The sequence below is a fragment of the Episyrphus balteatus genome, chromosome 3, assembly GCF_945859705.1.
Source record: "Episyrphus balteatus chromosome 3, idEpiBalt1.1, whole genome shotgun sequence".
NCBI classification, from domain to species: Eukaryota; Metazoa; Arthropoda; class Insecta; order Diptera; family Syrphidae; genus Episyrphus; species Episyrphus balteatus.
In genome coordinates this window covers 104,940,446-104,960,920 of record NC_079136.1, presented here as the reverse complement: position 1 = coordinate 104,960,920, position 20,475 = coordinate 104,940,446, and the positions used below count along the sequence as shown (strand labels likewise).

At 32.7% G+C, this 20,475-nt stretch overlaps 1 protein-coding gene across 3 annotated transcripts in view; it reads right to left on the bottom strand.

Annotated features, from left to right (window-relative positions):
- Positions 1-20,475, bottom strand: part of LOC129913586 (hemicentin-2) — a 358,695-nt gene that overhangs the window by 183,378 nt on the left and 154,842 nt on the right. For all 3 annotated transcript variants that reach the window (XM_055992340.1, XM_055992341.1, XM_055992339.1), the window contains exons 5-8: positions 10,356-10,581; positions 9,963-10,106; positions 9,685-9,879; positions 9,464-9,612 (exon numbers count right to left, since the gene is read on the bottom strand). In XM_055992340.1, the coding sequence (XP_055848315.1) occupies positions 9,464-9,612; positions 9,685-9,879; positions 9,963-10,106; positions 10,356-10,581 (714 nt within the window). The remainder of the gene's footprint in view (positions 1-9,463; positions 9,613-9,684; positions 9,880-9,962; positions 10,107-10,355; positions 10,582-20,475) is intronic.

Below are 20,475 nucleotides of genomic sequence, written 5' to 3'. Positions count from 1 at the left end.
ATGTTTTCAAAACAACATGCTATTTAAAAAATATATTCATTAACAATATCTATTTCCCAATCAATCGAGGTATTTTTTATGAAAATCACTCCAAATTGACCTAAATATATTCATAAACTATATCTATTTCCCAATTAATCGAGTTATTTTTTATGAAAATCACTTCTAAATTGGCTTAGAAAAAAAAATTTTTCGATTTCAACCCAGATACAGAAATTCGAACTTTTAGGTATAGAACAAAAATGTTGTTTCGGCACGTAGTAGGATAACCTTGGCGCCAGGATTTGATAACGGGTTTTTATAGAGGAGCTCAGTACAAACATTTTTTTCTTTGGGAGGGGGGTCTATCTCCCCCCGTTTAGGTGGGAGGGGCAGTTTTCTAAAAAAATATTATCAAAATAAAAAAAAAATATTAAAAACAACGGCAACACTTACAGTACTAAATGATACCATTCCCGAAAGGAAAAATTGTACATTTGATTCTAATTTTTAAATCAATATAACATAACCAATAGTTTTTGAAATAATCGATTTCAAAAATAAAAATAGGCGAAGAAAATTTTTTTAAACTCATTTTATACTATTTTTGTCCAGACTGTGAATTTTAGTAAAAAAATTACTCACACAGAAAACTGCCTTAATTGATTCCTTATCGAACAGTGAAAACTATATGTTTCTATGTCTTCTAGTTTATGAGAAAATTGAAAAATTATTTTATCAGAATTTTCTTTTTCAAAATATTTTTTGTTTTTATTTTTCAATTTTCTCGAAAACTAGAAGACATAGAAACATATAGTTTTCACTGTTCGATAAGGAATCAATTGAGGCAGTTTTGTGTGTAAAAATTTTTTTTATTAAAATTCACAGTCTGGACAAAAATAGTATTAAATGAGTTTTTAAAATTTTGTTTTCGCCTATTTTTATTTTTGAAATCGATTATTTCAAAAACTATTGGTTATGTTATATTGATTTAAAAATTAGAATCAAATGTACAATTTTTCCTTTCGGGAATGGTATCATTTAGTACTGTAAGTGTTGCCGTTGTTTTTTAATAATTTTTTTTTATTTTGATAATTTTTTTTAGAAAACTGCCCCTCCCACCTAAACGGGGGGAGATAGACCCCCCTCCCAAAGAAAAAAATGTTTGTACTGAGCTCCTCTATAAACACCCGTTATCAAATCCTGGCGCCAAGGTTATCCTACTACGTGCCGAAACAACATTTTTGTTCTATACCTTAAAGTTCGAATTTCTGTATCTGGGTTGAAATCGAAAATTTTTTTTTTCTAAGCCAATTTAGAAGTGATTTTCATAAAAAATAACTCGATTAATTGGGAAATAGATATAGTTTATGAATATATTTTTTAAATAGCATGTTGTTTTGAAAACATATACTTTAAACTGATGCCGAAGTTGGGCAAATGACGAAAAAAATGGAATTTTTGAACTTTGACAGCTTATAAATTCTAAGTGGTTTAACCGAGTTACATGTTTTATACATTGTTGAAAAGGTATCATTATCTTCTATCAGAAATTGTAACAAAATCGAAAATTGGTAAAAAATTGTCGAAGCTAGAATTTTTTCAATGGGTGAAGGTCCAAAAAACCGTTTTTTGCCCGTAACTTCAGATTTTGGGGGTGTTAGGGGATTTTCAAATACCGTTTCGTATTCAGTGCGACTAGCTCTACAAAACCTTTTTTTTTTTTTTTTTATAATGAGCGCGCACTAAAGGGGTTTTGAGTACCCTTAATATGTATGTATACACAGTACGAGCTTTAGGAAAAGAGGAAGGGATGTAAAAGGAGATACCGATGCACATTGGTTTTAAAGTTCTGAACATTAAAATGGGAGGGAAAAACTGAGGCGGGTAATGCATTCCACATTCTAGTAGTGCGACTAAAGAAAGAATCTCTGTATTTGACGGTACGTCCGAAATTGGGCTCAAGTGTAAACTGATGGGCATTCCTTGAAGTACGAGTATTACAGTTGAATTGTTTAAGGGGAGGAATGCAGCTAGCTATTTCATTAGAACATTTTTTAAAAAAGTACCTATAAAATAAGGACAGGCATGATACATTCCGGCGGTGCTCAAGAGGTGGTATTGTATCAGTAATGGACCTATCACCTATCATTTTAAAAGCTATATTTTGAATTCTATCCAAATAACTCAAGTGGGTCTTAGGAGCACCTGCCCAGATATGGGAATTATACTCGAGCTTTGGACGAATATATGCTTTATATATTATAGCCAGATCAGAAGGGGTGAAATATTTCTTACATCTTCGGAGGAAACCTAAGCATTTCGCAGAGTTTTTGGCTACATCGAATATGTGCTCATTCCACAAAAGGTGGTTTGTAATGGACATACCTAGAATCGAAAGCTGATCAGTTTCCTCGATGCAAGTACCACTCATGGATAGTGGCAAAGGGGGAAGGTTTCGCTTTAATGATAGTAAGCAGCATTGTGTTTTAGAAGCATTAAATTCTACGCGGTTTCTTATTCCCCATTGGACAATGCATTCGAGATCAGAATTTAATGAGCTTATCATATTTTGCCGTTGGAGTTCCACATCCGAAGGACATGGGTGTGAATCTTCAAACGAATATGAAAAGCTGAGGGTACTATCATCTGCGAAACAATTTAATGGATTAGAAGTTTCAGAGAGCAAATCATTAATGAAAATGAGAAAGAGAGTCGGAGACAAAACGGAGCCCTGGGGCACACCAGCGTTTATTTTGTGGGTTTCAGACTTGAAACCATCCAAAACGACTTGAATTGAACGGTTCGAAAGGTAATTTCTAATCCAACGAAGAAGAGATTCATCAATACCGAATGCAAGCATTTTCGATAAGAGAGCTTGATGCCAAACTCTATCAAATGCCTTTGAAATATCAAGCGCAACAATCTTACTTTCTCCAAAACGATGTAAAGATTTGTTCCACTGATCGGTGAGATAAACCATCAAATCACCAGTGGATCTATTGCTACGAAAGCCATACTGCCGGTCATTAAGAAGCTTCCGTTCTTCAAGATATTTCTTAAGCTGGAAATTAATCAGCGTTTCCATGACCTTGGAAAGAAGGGACGTAAGTGCAATCGGACGATAGTTAGAGGGTGAAGAAGATTCGCCTTTTTTAGGGACTGGCTGGACAAATGCTGTTCTCCATCCACTCGGAAAGAGACCTGTAGAGTAGGACAGATGGAAAAGCTTACGCAGTGGTTTTGCCAGCGTAGAAGAACACCTCTTCAGAACAATGGGAGGGATAACATCCGGGCCAGCGGATTTGTGTATGTCAAGGTCTTTAAGAACTCTTGCCACTGCACGAGTGCGAAAAAAGATAGGTCCCATAAAACTATTTACTCGCTCAAGTGAAGGGGGAGTCATGACACTTTCTGTTAACGTTGAATTGGCAGCGAATTGTCTGACGAGAAGGTTGGCTTTCTCAAGAGAACTAACAAAAGGAGTGTCATTGTAAACGAGCGTTGGAACCGAAGATGTTGTAGAGTTTCGAATATTTTTCACAAATGACCAAAAATTTTTACTACCTGTGGGACACTGTAGTATTTTTTGTCTTAATTTTTGCTCATGCAAAAATTTGATTCGTCGAATATGGGCGTTGCTGGCCTTTCTAGCTTGCTTAAATCTTATCCGATTTTCCTCAGTGGCCAACCCCATAATAACGGAACATTACCTCTTTTTCCCTGATAACCTCTTTACAGCTCGAATCAAACCACGAATTCTCTTTCGGTTTGATTGTTTTAGCCCTATTCGGGATAAAATTTCTCATTCCGGAGAGAATTAAGTTTGTGATCATATCTGTACTGGAATCAACGTCACTATTGAGGAAACATAGCGACCAGTTAAAGTTTTTGAAAAAAGCGTTGAGACCCTCCCAGTTGGCTTTCTCATATTGCCAAACAGTTCTCTTAGGAGTTTTTTCTTTAACTGGATTTTTTTGACAAGAGAAATTCGCAGATATGACACAATGGTCTGATGTGCCTAGAGGCGATAATACACTTACAGTGTATTTATCAGGGTCAGAGGTAAGAAACAAGTCTAGAGTATTTTCAGCCCGACCAGCGACGTCCGAAATTCGAGTCGGCTCGTTAACTAGTTGAGTTAAGTGGTTTAACTCAGCAAAAATCTCAACATACCTTCCTTCGGGTGTTGTCTGGCCCGAAAAGCGAAGCCAAGAAGAATTGTGTACATTGAAATCGCCCGTAATGACGATTTCAGTGCGAGGGTGAAGGGTAACAATCCTTTGAATGGAGTCGGATAGAGCATCAAATTCATTAGAAGTTGAATTACTATCCAGATTTGGACTTCGATAAATAAAACAAGTATGGATGATGCGCTTGTTAATTGTAAATTTGAACCACATGAAATTAAAATTAGTGTTAATACACTGACCGTATTGTGGTTGAAGTTGATAGGCAACATCATTTCTAATATATATGGCGAGACCGTGGTGAGAAAAGAATAATGGCACCAAGCAATACCCATTAAGATTGAATTCAGAACATTCTGAATTTTCACTTATCTGGGTCTCACCTAGTGCCAAAACAGCTGGCCTGTTTTGCACAGTATAAATGTACACATCGCAAAAATTCGATCTAAGCCCACGAATGTTGGCATAATCGACCCTGAAATTACCTACCATTTAAATATACTAAAACTTTAAAAAACCTTATCCGACAATTACCTATATTGAATGTCTTACATAAATTCCAATTTGAGCTTCAACAAAACAAATTGTCACTAGTGTTATGCCTTAGTGACAATTTGTATCGATCCGCCCCTGGTTATTTATTAACACACACAATAATTTATCTGGAGTCGAACTGATAACGATTGCGGCATAATGAGAAGAAGTTCCACTCACAACAACACAATCATTAAGCTAATTTGACTGTGAGAATGATGGGGGGAAGGAAAAGAAGGAAAACTCGTTATGCACTGCACATGCACTGAAGATTATTATTTGGAGGCGCGAGACTTTTTTTTTGTGATTTGGCGATGCTAAGGTGGTTGTTGTTGTTATTGTAATTGCATTTTTTTGGTATTCTATTATTTGGTTAGGGATAGAGAACTATTGTTGTTATTTTTTTTTTCTTATAGCGGGAGAGGTACTGAGTTGTTGTTGTTGCTTGTTATTGCACTTTATATGATTTTATTTTATATGCACGCCGCGAGGTTATTTTTTTTTTGTTTAATTTGTGGGTTTTATGTATTTATGTATGTTTTTGATTAAAATGGGCTATTGATTTTTTTTTTTTTTTTTGAATTATTATTTGTTGTAAACAAAAATAAAAACACTAATGACAGGAACTATGTAAAACTAATTAAAACACAACGAGAACACTCTTTTCCGACGGGACGAGACTTTCACACGTGCGTTGCCGATGGGAGGCAAATCGGCACTCCCTCCTCCTGATAGGCACTCCTGATAGGTCTCCGCCCACGTATATTTTGAAACCTCATTTTTGTAACACCGTGTAATTTTTAAAAAAAGATCGTACCAAAACAGGTGAAGGAAAAATGGGGGAGGGTACTATATCTTGGGCGCCGAGATTTGATAACGGTATTTTGTAGAGGTTAAATATGATCATTTTTTACTATGGGAGGGGTGGTCTATCTGCCTCCGTTTAGGCGGGAATGACAATTTTCTAAGAAATGACTTTAAATAATAAAAAAATATTAAAAAACAATGGCAACACTTACAGTTACGAATGATACCTTTTTCAAAAGCTAGAACTGTGCACTTTATTTTATTTTTGAAGTAAAGTTATTTCAATGAATTGTTTTTAAAATAATCAATTTAAAAGTAAAAAATTGGGAAAAAAAAGTTTAAAAAAAACATTAACTACTATTTTTTTCAAGATTGTGGATTACAATACAAAAAATGGCTGATAAAATAAAGTGTCACAATTGATTCTTTATCAAATACTGGAGTCCATATGTTTTAATACTTTCTAGTTTTTGAGAAAATTGAAAAATAAAAAAAAACTTCTTATGAAGTTTTAACCAATTTATTGTCATACTTTTTGATATAGGTACAACATTTCTTGCATAACGAAAAAGTTAAAGTTATATGGGGTGGTTTCGCTGCTCTTGAAACTTGAAACAGCATTTTCAGGTGTAAAATATACATTCTCCAAATGCACTGTTAAATGAAGAACCTCCATGTATTTAAAACGTAGCGTCTCATTTGATATATAGTGATTTCATCATTCGTTTCAACAGATTCTATTTGATAGACTTCACAGATTCTTTTTGATAGACTTCACAGAATTACAATACTCGAATTTATGTGGGCTTTAAATGCTTCCGATAATATCGGTGAATATGGCACAATCCACCGATTGCCAACTTCAATATTCACATTTTTCACTTTCACGATCATTGATTTTCCATTGTCTTCAGGAGAACGACTACTACTACGACTGAAACAAAGCACTTGGATAACGTTTCGAACATTTCCCACCAACCATACATGGGGAATTACTTAGTCTAAGGGCCCACAACAAATTTTGGGAGTGATAACCAAAATGTGAGTATGCAGATTTATAGCCTTATGCGTTCTAATAACGAAATCAAAAGCCTAGCATCATCTATATTATCTGCAGCAATTTTATTCACCAGCCAAATCAAAGCGGGCACTCTCCTGAGTACATCTAGCATTGTACTAACGAAGAAAAAAATAATAAAATCTATAAAAATTATTTTGTGGTGTGGAGCGATTGAATATAATTCAATTTTAAAGTTCAAGTGACCTCAACTCCAAAGCGTTTCGCCCAGTTACGACAGTGGGCTCATCAGTTAGATCTGTCGTACCATAAGACGCCTTATTTTGGTCGATGTTTACCGACACTTTATAAAACTCACAGCATGAATAGGTATAATGTAAGGGTACAACAGATCTAACTGATGAGCCCACTGTTGTACCTGGGCGAAACACTTTAGAGTTGAGGTCTCTTGAACTTTAAAATTGAATCCAGCACTGTACTTTCCCAAATGATAAAATCCATTCAGGATTTTAACTTTATCTTAAACAAACGCGTTATTATATCATGCCTATCAGCCGGCGATTGTTCATCAAGCAACAAAAGATCTTTAATTTCTATCCACTTCGAGTTGGATGTAAAAGTAATTAATTTATTGTTTAGAACATTGCTTATGCTTTTCCCAATATCATTAACATTACCATCATTAACATTACCATCCGTATTAATGGCATCAATTTAGGTACTCCTTAGATCTGAGCTTTTGAATAAAACAAATAAAATTTAATCCTCTGCATATTGATGAAAATATCTCCGACACAACTAAACCTGATTAAGCTAATTTCTGCCAACCATTGACCTGTACGTAAATGTTGAAAATTATTTGTTTTACTAATAAATTATTTTGAAAGTCTGTCTTAGTTAATTTGTTTACAAATTAAGCTTAGTTAAAATTTTTAAAAAGTGAGAGTGTTTCTTCACTCGTACAAATTGACAACTATGTAAAGATGGGAGAAAAGGTAATATATTTTTTTACACAAACCATCTACATAATAATACCTTTCAAACAAAAAAAAAATTACCAAAATCGGACCAGCCAAACGCGAGTTTATCGGCCACATACACTTAACGAACTCTATTTTATATATAAGATTTTCTCATTGGAACAGTTTTCTTAAACGATAGTTTTTTCGTTCGAATAGTTTTTTTATACGATAGTTTTTTCATTCAAATGGATTTCTTAAACGATAGTTTTTTCATTCAAATAGTTTTTTAAACGATAGTTTTTTTCATTCAAATAGTTTTTTTATACGATAGTTTTTTCATTCGAATAGTTTATTTTATTCGATAGTTTTTTGATTCGAATAGGTTTTTTATAAGATAGTTTTTTCATTCAAATAGTTTTTTTATACGATAGTGTTCTCATTTCAATAGTTTTTTATACGATAGTTTTCTTAAACGTTAGTTTTTTCATTCAAATAGTTTTTTTATACGATCATTTTCTCAATCGAATACCTAGTTTTCTTAAACGATATTTTTTTCATTCAAATAGTTTTCTTGAACGATTGTTTTTTTATTCAAATAGTTTTTTTATACGATAGTTTTTTCATTCAAATAGTATTTTTATACGATGGTTTTTTCATTCGAATAGTTTTCTTAAACGATAATTTTTTCATTCAAATAGTTTTCTTGAACGATAGTTTTTTCATTCAAATAGTTTTCTTAAACGATAGTTTTTTCATTCAAACAGTTCTCTTAATCGATAGTTTTTTCATTCAAATAGTTTTCTTAAACGATAGTTTTTTCATTCAAATAGTTTTCTTAAACGAAAGCTTTTTTCATTCAAATAGTTTTTTATAGTTTATATAGTTTGTAAAAAAAATTTCCAAAACACAAAATGTAGCTTAAAACGGTCTCCGAACTGTAAAAAAAACTGTGAAAAAATGATCTTCTTTGATATTCAGCCCATAAAATCTACACCGAATTTGGTGCTTGAGCATAATAAAAAAAAATAATAAAAAAAAAAATCTGAAATTAACCGAGAAATGGCTGAGTAAAATCTGAAAACATTGAAAAACGGTTTCTTGACGATAACTTAAAACTTTGAGGGTTTACGAAAAATTTCAAGTGCCGAAATATAATGTACTCAAAAATACCTACAACCTCTGCTAGGTCATTTCCAAAGTAATTGACATGATTTTTATTTTGTAACACAGTAGGTGTGTTTTTTTGGCATTGCTATCCGTATCATTGAATAAGAAGTACAGGAAGGGGTGTTTATCCAAATAAGTGAAGCCGTTTTTTATTAATGTGTGTTGTACAGATGCACATGTATTGGTAAAGGGTCGGAGTGCAGATATATTGTTCACTCAAGGGGCGCCAACAGAAATGTAACTGGTCTCGAGAGAAACTTCCTTATAAATGCTATTTTTCATCATAATTATATACGAATTTTAAACTGTTTTTTTCTTCAACTAAAAACAGACTGAAAATTGTTTTAAAATCATCAAGAGTAGCTGAAACATTGGCGTTCAATGATTGCATCGCCTTGTCATCACCAATAGGAGTGAGTTCGCCCCTGGAAAACGAGCTCGAAATTTGACAGATTATATAAAATTTTTGACAGTTTATATAAATTTGTTTTTTTTTTTTAATTTTTTTGTGGCTTCACTCGCCAACTCTATAGGTGTGATATACACCCCTTCCTGTACTTCTTATTCAATGATCCGTATCCGCAGTTGGCGTTTACATGCACTACAAAAACAACACGCAGCCGCCGATAGGAATACAAGCTAAACCAAGCTGCGGATAAAATTTTGACGAAGTGTATAAGTTTACGTTTTCCTTTCTCTTGGTGTGTATGCATATAAATTTTTCAACAGTGTTGATATTTGGGAAATCCTACTGCGGTTAGCTTTGCCAAAAAAACACGCCTAGTGATAATCTATTTATTTCTTACTTGTAAACTTGAAATTTCAGAGCGACCTGCTCTTCGCCAGACAACACTTGCTGGAGGATTAGCATCTGCAACACAACGCATTATGAGAGCATCCTTGTCTTCTTCCAAGTCAATTTCAGGAGAGCCAATAAGCCGTATCTTCGGAGCGTCTGTAAGTAAAACGAAGCAGTCGAATAACTAAAATTAATACATTCTAGTGGAAAAATTAAGTCATTACATACATTTTATATCCATCCTCGCCCCCACAGCTACTGATTTTGCAGAATAAGACTCGTGAAATGCCACACATCGGAGCATCTCTCCATGTCGTTCACGCATCGCTGACACCTGCACCACGGAGGATGCAGACCATGTTCTTAGGTTGTCTGGTTCGGTAGAGTTAGCTTGCGGTCCTAAAGGCATTAGCTCTTGATCACCTATGTACATATACAATAAAGAAACGATACCAAAACTGAGTGTAATCTTATCATAGTCGACTTGTCTGTATAGAAATTCTCACCTAGAAACCACTTAAGTGTTGCCGGTGGATTACCGTAATGAGAAACACATTTTACCGTCGCCACCGCACCCGAGTCAACTGTGATGTTATGTCCGGGTGGTACGTGAGCACCTTCATGCTCAAGTCGAGGTCGTTGTGGTGCCACTAGGAAAATGAAGATTAAAATGTAATTTAGATATTCCCTTAAAAGCTTTCTGCAGATAAGAATCTTAAAGTGTAACTGTTAGTAAATCCTGCTCCTGAGGGGGTTTAATTAAAATTCATATAGTTATACTCATGATATCTCATGAGTATAACATAATACATAATTGTTCCGGATGAGGTAACTATGTTGCCTTTCGAGTTGCAGTGAACAGATATCATGTCTCCCATTTCAATTAGTACACCAATTACCTCGAACAACTAATCGCACTGGCTGGCTGGTGAGGGCATCCTGGGTCGTAAAGTCACTGGCTGTCACCTGACACTCCCAAAGGCCATCGTCAAAATCCAACGTTGCCGAACGTATCCATAGCGAGCAGTCGCCACCAATATGTGGTGGAGGTTGCAAATCCATATGCAGGCTCCCGGTGGAAGGGCGTCCAGCCCATTCGTATTTCTTTGGATAGATACCAACAGGCTATGTGGATTATAGATATAAAATATAAAGTGATTGTTAACTGGATAAAAATGAAACTTTTAAATTCGATTCAGCTTAGCTAAGAGAATGTGTCGTATGTAAGATTTTAATATTATACACGGTTAAAAATTCTGGAGTATTTTTTAATACTTTTTGGGTTACATCTAGGTCTACGCCAGAAATTTATTAAAATTTAATATCTACATAACAAATATTAACATTTTTTAGTTAATAAAAAATGTATTAAAATTTAATATATTTGAAGAATAATTAATAATACAATTGTATTACTTTTCAATAAAAGTTGTATTAAAAATAATACAGTTTCCACTTTGTAGAAAAATATTAATTTCCGCAAATGGTTTACGTGAACACCCCACAAGAAATATTTGCGTAAACGTGGAAAACAAACAGCTTTTTATTTAACGTCAAATTGAACTTATAAAATTTGTCTAGTTAAAAAAATAAAATCAAGCTCATTTTGCAAATACTATACGCAACAATAAAAAAAAACGTATTTTGCTCAAATAAAAAATATTCTCTTTTCAATATTAACATATTTTATTTGTGGTTATCTGAATAATAAGACATAAATCGCGTTCAAAAAAATATCCCAGATACGGGTATACCTACTAGGTTGAACTCACCCAAAGTTTATCAGATTTTTTTCAACGGTTTCTGCTTCAAATGTGTGAGATAAAGCCACAAATAATTATATACAGATATCTCATCTTCATAGAAAAAAATGACATATGAAACTGAAAATCACCACTTTAAAGAGCTTTTCAATGAAAAATTTGAGAAATTTTAAAATACTCTGATTCTCTTTTACGTGGTCTTTGAGAGTTAGTATCATGCATGGTATAAAAAGAGAAGGTATGATCATTAGAAAAAACTCAGTATCGAGAACTGTCAAAACTTATGGCTACTTAAGGTTTTGACAGCCCAGCCCACTGAAATTGTTGTTGCAAACAAATTTGTCTTGGAAATTGTTCTTGTTTTTGACTTTGCCAAATGCCAAACGTCAAAACCTTATTACCCCATTTTGTAAGATGGCGGCTCTAATGATCATACCTTGTCTTTTTATACCATGGGCATAACGGTCTTGACTCTTGAGTTGGAATCGTTTTTTTTCTGTATCTCTGAGATTTGTTCTTGTATTCTTGTTGTGTTTTTGCATTGCAAAATCGCGCTGTTTCTTTTTTAAGGCGGGATTTTTGGAAGAAAAATATAATTGTGTGTGTGCAGATGGATTGTGGACGTATTTAAAAATAAAAACCTGAGCAATAAATGCATTTTTTTCTCTAATATTTTTTTCATAAGCTAGGCTAGGTTCAGGTTGAGATGAGGAATAAAAATATGAGGTGATCTGTGGTGTTGCAATATTGTTTGTCAATTAAAAAAATGGAAAGGCAAACAGAAAATCGTCGTATTTGAAGTATAAGAGCACAAAAGAAAATAGTTCTCAGATACGATTACAACTCAAGACCGTTGTGCACATATGTGTTTTTTTTTCTGTCCATAGAAGTAGACCTTGTAGCGTTGTAGCTCGAGTATCGAGTCGTCCTACCTACTCACAAAAGATCTATTAGAAGAGAAAGAAAGAATAAGGAATACCTATGTACTAGTATCTACATACATATTTGGGTTGGTTTTTTGTTTTTGTTTGTTTTTTTGTTTTTTTTTTTTGCAATTTAGTTTTGTTTTTGTTTCCTTGGATGGTGGGATTGAGTAATTGTGTGTAGGTATGCAAAAGGATTGTGAATGCATTTTAAGAAAGTAGGTAGGTACCTAGCAGTGGCGAGGCGTGAATGATTTCAAATGGTAAGTCGAATAAAAATTAGTCACCAAGAAATTCAATTCCAAATTTTTAATATATTTCTGCGTTTCAAGCCATGAAATTAAGCAATTCAAACCAATTGTCAAAAACATAAGATATATATATATATATATTTTTTAATAAAGTTTACATTAAAAAGTGTGCAAAGTTCTACGTTTTTCTTTCATAAAACTCTGCAAGAACTTTTTCTTAAAAGTCAAGTCTACTTTTAGTAATTAGAATTTAGAAGAAGTTTTTTTCTACCTATAAATATAAGTGCTAGATCAATGCTAGATCTTCTATGCATGAAATCGCCTTAGAATTATAAAGATCTCTCGACGCCGCCGACAGAAGCAACAATTATCTAGGTGTATACAAAACTTTAAGTAAGAGCGTCCTTTAACTACAATTTTGTTATCTTCATAAAACTAAACTGATTAAAATTATTTGAATCCTCTAAGAAAAAATAATACCTATAAAGTTACAAAATAGAGCTTGAACAAAACCATACTTTTCTAAAGGATTTTCCCGAAGTGAAAATTGCATTGGACCGTGACGTTTTTGAAATACTTGAATATTAACTGGTAGAAAACGTTATTTTAAGGTACTTTTTTAGAAAACTAATTCTTGAATGTCAAAAAGTCATACTCGTATTTTATTGTATAAAATATATTTATATCTTTTCAAAGATTATTGCAAATTAAAATTTATATTTCAAAATCTTAGAGGTTAGCAAATGACAATTTGTGACTTCTGAATTCAGAACACTAACTTAAAAAAAATCGCATAGCAAAGTTCTTGCTCTCGACTTTTTTGTTAGTCGAACAATCATATTAAATTCATAATCAAAACAACAATTCTTACTATCTAAAAACTTTTCACAATTTTTGCATCATCTAAATTTTTATTATTTTCAAAATTTCACTGCGTTCTGCTTGGGACTTGCTGAATTCAATTGGGGCAGTTGTGCCACTTTATGGAAATTGCAATTATTTTATGCACTTTCTGCCAACAAAAATGCCTTATGACATTAAATATAACATCCACGCATATTTCTTATCATAGTGGAAACCTTTGACACAGCAGCCCAGTGGAGAGATACATAAAAATTCAGATAATAAGTCGAAAAGGAGCGTGTTATTTTCTTGTTCTATACCTTTTATATTTTCCTAACTGATTTTCTTCAAATAAAACTTACCTCACCCACAACCTGCGCAACATAATTTGGCTCATCAGCTCAGCGATTGCAAGATACACACAAATTCCCCAAATAAGTCGGAGGAAACCGTCTTATTCTACCTTTTTTTCTTCCTATGAAAAATGAAACTTACCTCAAGCAGACACTGACATGCGCACTGAGCATTCATTAACCCAGAGCGAAAATTATGAGAGATACATAAAAATTCACCAAAAAGTAAGACGAAGAATATCGTCTTATTTTCTTTCATAAGAAAGCTTGTATTAAACGGAGAGGTCACAAGGGCAGTAATAAGTAAATGAAAAAAAGAGGAAAAAAAAAAACAAATTTGTTCTATTGTTTATAAGACGGCATTTTTCGGGTTACCTTTTTTTTTGCTCTAGTTTTCTGTTTGTTTATGGAGTGAGTTGAAAAGCAGATAGGTGTGTAGAGTAGAACTGAAAGAAGAGTATTTGAAATAATGTTGACAGCGTGTGCAGATGTTGATTGAAATTATATTCATGTTGCCAGAAGTTAATGTTGTTGAGTTTGAGAATTTCAAAAGGTAAGACGGAAATAATCGAGTTATATGAACCCTTCGCCACTGGTACCTAGTACTACCTACCTGATCAATGAATGAAATTTTGTTCTTTAATATTTTTTCATAGGATAGGTTAGGGTTAGGAATATACAAATGAGATCTGGTTTTGGGATATTTTTTGGAAATCAAGGAAAAAAGAATGCATGCACAGTTTTATTTGTTTGCGCATTGATTTGGTTTGTGTTTTTTTTTTGCCTTGTTGAACTGGGGTATGAAATCATGAGTATCTAATTAGGTAGGTGAAACAAGTAGGTACAGGGTCGGACTGGGGCAAAAGGGCCCGGGTGGCAAAATGAAAAAGGGGCACCGCTGCATAAAAAAAATTACAATACTACAAACGTTTCTCGAAGAAGAAAAGAGATATTTAAGAGATTTAACGGATTTAGAAAAACAAGATTTAGTTCTTTTAGAAACCGTTACAAATGTATTTATAACAAATAAACAAATGCTAAGAAATAACCTTGAAAACTGATAAAAAGCGGCATTTTGGATATTCTAACGGGATTATCTCAAAAACGTAATGTGATAAAATTTTTTTGACTTCGGATTCGAGCTCAGCACCCAAAAAACCTATAGAAAAGTATATCTTGGTGTCTGTCACAAAAACCTTGTAAATTCCTCCTTTATTTAGTTCTTTTATTTTTCATGTCTTGTAGATAAACGAAAGGAATTACACATTCTAATTTCGTTGTTGTTTCGTTTGTGTAGAGTTAAGAAAATTACCTACTAATTTAACAATAAAATTATTTAGTGGAGTAACTGTAGCTAAAAAATGTTGTAAAGGGCGGAAACAGATCCGATATTCATGATCTTTTCTTACAAACGTCGGTAATTTAAAAATACTCTTATCTCTATGAAAAATTGCTTGAAAAATTGCACTGCTTCCGTTTTGCTTTTAAATTTTAAATTACTTAAGACTTCAATTTATGTTTTGTTGGTTTTTTTCAAAAAAAAAAAAAAAATCCTAAATGATATGAAAAGATTGCCTGAGTTATTTGAAGACATTATTAAAGCCGCAGAAGCAATTTTCTAACAAATTGACAAATTTCAAAATCAAGTATACGGAAATTGAAAGCAGTGTATTTGAGAAACTGGTCCCCAAACTCAGAATTTTGAACTTATCTTTCATTTCTTTTAATATTTAGTAGGTACAGAAGAACGGTCACGTAGTGAGCAACTACAGTGAAATTTAAACCCATAAAATTATGAAAATTATTATTAGATACCTAAACCATAAACAATGATTTAGTTACTTCACTAATCAATTTAATTCAGATGATTATTTATTACATAACATTAATTGATTCTGCATCAGCTACTAAGTACATTAATCAACAGTATTTTTTTCGCTCAATATTCTTATATTATATGCATACAAGAGTGATTTATACAGGGTGATTCAGGAGTAATGTGCCAAAATGCTAGAGCGTGTAGGTTAGGTCGAGACAAGAAAAACATCGTATGGTGGTGACTTATTTTGGAAAAAAAATTATTAAAAATCAAAGGTTATACTAATAATAACGTGTTACACCTTTTTGTAAAGCCAAAACCCTAGTCTTTTACAAATATTTTAAACAAAGCCATTTTATGGCACAGTTTTTGAAAAATTAATTTTTATAATAAAAATTTTGAAAAGAAAAGAATCCATGGGCAGCGAGCACCATAGCACATAGTAAGAAAAATTCTCAGGTAAGTTTTCAGGTGTTATCAATGAAAAAAGTTGATCAATTCAGGATTAATCCAATACGGTATCACTTTATTGTATCCTTAATTAAGTCTAAATGTTTAAAAAATAGTTGACGAATGGTTAATGTTTCATAAATTAATTTATCAACAAGTCCAGCCATGTAAAAACAAAAAATAAAGAGGTTTTTTAGAAAAAAGTAGTTTTGGTTTTTTGTTAATTTTCGAAAATCACAAAATATTTTTCAATTTGGTTTTTTGTTTTTGCTTACAAATGAATAAGAGCATCGAATTTAAAAAACTAAATTAGTACTTAATTATATGAAATTTTGAAAAAAATTACTTTGAAATTTTTTTTTCAAAATTTTTATTTTAAAAATTAATTTTTCAAAAACTGTGCCATAAAATGGCTTTCTAAAAAATATTAGTAAAAGACTAGGGTTTTGGCTTTTCAAAAAGGTGTAACACGTTATTGTGTTACACCCCCCCCCCCCCCCTCCCATACGATTTTTTTCTTGTCTCGACCTAACCTACACGCTCTAGCTTTTTGGCACATTATTCCTAAAAAACCCTGTATAATTGAATATGAATAAAAAAAAAAGTTTCAAAAAAATTCAAAAATTTTTGAGAAACGCGACCTTTTCTATAAAAGGTTTAAAAGGTCCTAAAGCAAATTTTCCCTCTACGGAATCACTCTTAGTTACCAATTTTCAAGTAGGAAAATCGCTACAGATCGAGATAGATCGCTTTTTGTTATCTCGAGTTCGATTTTTTTTACGAATTCTTAACTTTTCCGTAAATCGTAAACCGCAAGTAAAAAAATGAATTTAAATTTAAAAGAATATTTTTTGGAAAAAAAAAATTTAATTGAAAAAAAAAACGTTTATTGCAACTGAAAAAATTGCATCAATACAAAAAATTGTATGAGGTACAACAGAAAAATATTTTCATTAAAAAAAATAATTATTGCAATTAAAATTGAAAGAAGTTCGACGAATATTAAAAATGAACTATTTATTGCCCACACCCCCACACTTTGCATTGATTTGTTTTTTCTATGGAGAATTTTTTTTTAATTGCAATAGGTACAATTTTTTTTAAGGCAAAATATTGTTTTTGTCAATAAAGATGGTGCAATAGTATTTTTTTAATGCGAAACAATATCAAGTTGCAGTAAATATTTGTTTTAAAAGAGATTTTTTTACAACCCTGCTTTTTTTTCCTTGCTTCCATCAAAAAAATAAAGTTCATCTAAGAACTTGCTTACCTACCTATCCATCTACCAAAACTTTCACAGATTTAAGCGACGCATACACACCGGAGCGAACACACAAGTATCTTGTCTATGGGCCGGCCGCCTTAAGGGCCCAACCCATAGAATCCGTTGCGTCCGTTGCGTCGAAGTTTTAAAATAAAATACACACGTTCTTATGGGAAGCGACCCATAAGCGACGGATCGGACGGAGACGGACTTCCCATAAGAACGTGTGTATTTTATCGAGCTGTCAGTCAAAAACTTCGACGCAACGGACGCAACGGATTCTATGGGTTGGGCCCTTAAGGAATCCTATGTACTTAGAACAATTTTGCTTTAAGCCGACGATATATACCTATTTGAAATATTTCACAGCAGCTGATTGCTTAGAAAGTCAAACACGAATTGAAATCACGTCTATCTACCCACTTGCACTCCTTTTTTTATTTTCGCGGGAGAGTGAGTAAGGTCATGGTCGTAAGAGATCCTTTTTATTGTTCTCTTTTTAAATTAAAAAAAAGCTTTTTTGTCGGCTGAAAAATTCTCTTCTCCTTTTTGATTCCAATTTAAAAAGCTTTTGTCGGCTGAAACGTGTCGGCTGGAAAAAATTTTGATGACAATGTTTTTCTATGGGATGCTATATCTGTATATCATTGTCTGTGATAGAAGTGTACCTATAGTGGTTTGGGGGCTTGGGGTAGTATATCATTTATCACGACGACATGAGCACAACATCATTTTTTTTAAATTTATATTTAAATGCTTCTTTTTTGGTAGCGAGATTTACGTTTTCGAATTTAAAGCTTAACCTACCAGGCGCGGATCTAGAAATTTGGTTTAGGGGGGTCACAAAATTTGAAAAAACTTACTTCCAAAATAATCAAAAAAATGGTCAAGTGCTCAAAATATATGCAAAATTTTAGCCAACAAACAAAATTCTATCCAAATTCTTAGATCAAATGTATATTCGAGAGGATTTTGTTTCGGAGCTTAAATTAAGCTAAATTTTTTACAAAACATTTTTTTTTGAAACAAAATTTTCAGCTGTCAAACATTTACCCTGCTCTGGGAGCCGGTTTAACTTTTATCTCCAGAGTATAAATTGTTTGCAGAAGGATTAATGTATTTTTTTAATTTATAATCAAAAACTGAAAATAAAGAAAGAAAATTGGGAAAGTAATGTCGAATTTTCACCAGTCGATTTTAGCCGCACGATAGCTTACAATAAATTTTTGTTTTGTTAGTGTTTCGCAAATAAATACAATGATCTGATCTGGTTCACGAGAAAAATAAAACACAGCCTAAAACTAAGACTAGAAAAATATGTCCCGTTTTCGAAAAATTGATATTTAAAAAATATATGTATATATTTTCCTTAATGAATGTTATCTTCTTCGTTGGCTACAGGTTGTATTTTGATTTTACTTTTATTACCAGAGTATTGGATATCAGTGAATAACATTAACAAAATCAGGTATAATCTGCTTTCAAATTCTTTTCCAATAAATATAATAAAAACACAGCCGGTCATAGGTAAGATATAAATTACGGACATTCACAAAAAACTGTTCTAGCTTTACATTGTATAGATGAGGGACATAGACCAGATTATAACAATGTAGATATTTTACAAACAGAAAAGCATTATAGTAAAAGAATGGTATTAGAAATGCTAAACATTTTAGATATAGAGAATACTGTTTATAGGAGAACAGATTGCGAAGGGCTTAGAAATATTTATAGTCAGTTTGTTAGAAGGAATTTCAAAGTTGAATTTTAAAGTCAACTTAAATTCTTAAAGTTAAATTTGATAAGAAAAATTTTTTGAGTTTTTTATCAAATAAAAATATTTTTATATTTTGAAATTTCAATGATTACACTGGTTTACAAGGGTTTTGTTGCCGAAACAAAAATATAGGTACTTTTCTGAAGGTTTTCGGTGTGCTGAACTCGAATCCGAAGTCAAAAACAACTAATCAGCTCCCTTTTTTTTAGATATTACCGTTAGAAAATACAAAAAAAACGTTTTTTGAGTTCTTCGGATATTATTCTTTTGTATAAGGAAAATTGTTTGAGCATATATAGTAACGGTTTCTATGGTATTAACGTACTGGGCCCCAATATCGACGAGACCACCCTTGAAAGGTACCTAAGAGCACAAAACCCAAGCCTCCCCAGTGCAGACTGGAAGGTCATGCAAATGGAGGCACCTACGAAATCAGGTCGGGAAGCAATCATCATGCTCAACCATGAAACCATGGCTATGCTACCATCTTTAGACTTCCTTTTGAGATTTGGCATAAATGCGGTAAAGGTGAGACCGGTAACGGCAGCCAACTTGCAAAATAACAACAACAATAACTAAAAACAAAAATATGAAAGTGTTGCAACTCAATCTGCAACACAGCAAGTTGGCATCTGTCACCCTAACCTCATTTATGTCAAAAAATAATATAGACATCGCCCTGGTGCAAGAGCCTTGGATCAACAGCAGTAACATCTGCGGACTTAAATCCAAAGATTTCATTATTTATTGCAAAAAAGGGCCTACTGAAGGTAACTATCGTACATATATAGTAGCGAAAAAAATTTTAAATCTTTTTCTTCTATCCCCCCATTGTAGCGCAGATATGACGACGGTCAAATGTGAAAGAGACGGGGCCCAGCCCCTGATCATAACATCCGTCTACATGACTTCGGATTCGAGCTCAGCACCCAAAAAACCTATAGAAAAGTATATCTTGGTGTCTGTCACAAAAACCTTGTAAATTCCTCCTTTATTTAGTTCTTTTATTTTTCATGTCTTGTAGATAAACGAAAGGAATTACACATTCTAATTTCGTTGTTGTTTCGTTTGTGTAGAGTTAAGAAAATTACCTACTAATTTAACAATAAAATTATTTAGTGGAGTAACTGTAGCTAAAAAATGTTGTAAAGGGCGGAAACAGATCCGATATTCATGATCTTTTCTTACAAACGTCGGTAATTTAAAAATACTCTTATCTCTATGAAAAATTGCTTGAAAAATTGCACTGCTTCCGTTTTGCTTTTAAATTTTAAATTACTTAAGACTTCAATTTATGTTTTGTTGGTTTTTTTCAAAAAAAAAAAAAAAAATCCTAAATGATATGAAAAGATTGCCTGAGTTATTTGAAGACATTATTAAAGCCGCAGAAGCAATTTTCTAACAAATTGACAAATTTCAAAATCAAGTATACGGAAATTGAAAGCAGTGTATTTGAGAAACTGGTCCCCAAACTCAGAATTTTGAACTTATCTTTCATTTCTTTTAATATTTAGTAGGTACAGAAGAACGGTCACGTAGTGAGCAACTACAGTGAAATTTAAACCCATAAAAT